The 1674-nt window shown below is 40.5% G+C and overlaps 1 protein-coding gene across 1 annotated transcript in view; it reads left to right on the top strand.

Annotated features, from left to right (window-relative positions):
• Positions 1-1674, top strand: part of gtf2b (general transcription factor IIB) — a 14688-nt gene that overhangs the window by 6381 nt on the left and 6633 nt on the right. The window contains exon 4 of the mRNA XM_014025935.1: positions 626-772. Coding sequence (XP_013881389.1) covers positions 626-772 — 147 coding nt within the window. The remainder of the gene's footprint in view (positions 1-625; positions 773-1674) is intronic.

Below are 1674 nucleotides of genomic sequence, written 5' to 3'. Positions count from 1 at the left end.
CTGCAACCCATGAGTTGAGCCACAAGTGACGGGCTGTTGTTGGTGGTGTGGTGGGTGACCATATATTTATAATACATTGATATTAGAAATCTAAAAGATATCACAAATATACTATCACACTATTTAATGGCACGTTTGTCCTAACCCATTGAAAACATGGATGAAATAAGAAATATGAAAAATATATTATACATATAAAATATTCTGCGATTTTTTTTAAATTAGATTTTTTTTAGAGAAAAAATGTCAGCATCTCTCCTTGCTTACAGTATCACATTGTATTGCTGTATATCATATTGTGTGTATATGTATCATATCACCAAATTCTTGCCAATGTTCAGCCCTACTATCTRTTACAGGTAAAATTTATTTGTTTATGGATTTTACACAAACTGTCAGTCTAAAGTGGTTGAGTTGTTATTTTGTGTGTTTTGGATGTGTTACTCCTCTCTGTACAGAGGATAAAATGAAAACTGTTTGTCAGGTCCAGTGAGTTCTACAGAAACCATCTGAACTCGGTGAAGCGTCATGGAAACAGAAACTTTGAGCTTCCTGTTTCCTGAAGCAGCAGAATCATTGGGATTTAAAAAGAAAATTATTCTGTTTCTTGTTGTTTTCTCTGCAGGGAACRGGAGCTGCCAGTTTTGATGAATTTGGCAACTCTAAGTATCAGAACCGGCGGACCATGAGCAGCTCTGACCGGGCCATGCTGAACGCCTTTAAAGAGATCAGCACCATGGCCGACCGCATCAACCTGCCAAGAAACATTGTAGTGAGTTTGAACCTGGAGCCCAGGAGAGGAAGACCACAAACTTAGTCCATGGGCTAGGGTGGGTCATTGGCCCCCCCCCAACTGTACTTCTCTGGTATTTTCATGTACTCTAGGGTCCACTCTTTCAGAAAATGCATGTTAACATAAAGAAGTTGGGTCTCACTGCCCACCGGACATTGCTTTGTGACCACACCCCTTTTCCATTGTGACCATCAAAATTAGGGATACAGGAAACTTAACTGCCAATAACTTTGCTATAAACCAACCACATTTTAAAAACAAGTTATCTTAACTTTTTTAGACACTCAACATGTTTTTCTAGACTACCCTGACATGATGGGAAGGTAGACAAGTCAAGATTAGTTGACTTTTGAAAAGTTGCATCCTTCTCTCCCTATGTGGTGAGCAGGTTCATGTACCTCACCTTTGTGATTCTCTGATTACCATTTTTACAAACCACTAGGCTCAAAAGGATTTAACACACTGAAACCAAAAACAAAAATGTGGAATTAACWAAGAAAAAGTTTATTAAAACCAAAGATGTAAAAGGAGGCCACCAGCCAAGYTGCACTCAGGCAGCCTGCAGCAGAGGGAGGACAGAGCAAGACCCCTCTCCCTCTCAGAAGAAGGCTGTCACCCAAATGATCAACCTACTAAAGAAGTAGGTTGATCACACCTGCAGATAGATGGCTGGATGATTGCAAGTGAGGTGTGTGTGTGAAAAAAGACCCACAAATCAYACATAACACCAAACAGAGCACAAGTGAACTTATCCCTCACAGAAGAGTGAATCATCTCATCCCCATTTGTCTTTAAACTTACCAAATGCCTTTTAAGGGCTCGACACACGGGAGGTGACGTCGCTCGCTCTCCATTCATTTCCTATGGAGCCTGTGCGGTGA

Source organism: Austrofundulus limnaeus, unplaced genomic scaffold (assembly GCF_001266775.1).
Source record: "Austrofundulus limnaeus strain Quisiro unplaced genomic scaffold, Austrofundulus_limnaeus-1.0 Scaffold510, whole genome shotgun sequence".
Lineage (NCBI taxonomy): Eukaryota > Metazoa > Chordata > Actinopteri > Cyprinodontiformes > Rivulidae > Austrofundulus > Austrofundulus limnaeus.
Note: the sequence above shows the minus strand (reverse complement) of the source record. Positions and strands in the feature narration are given on the sequence as shown.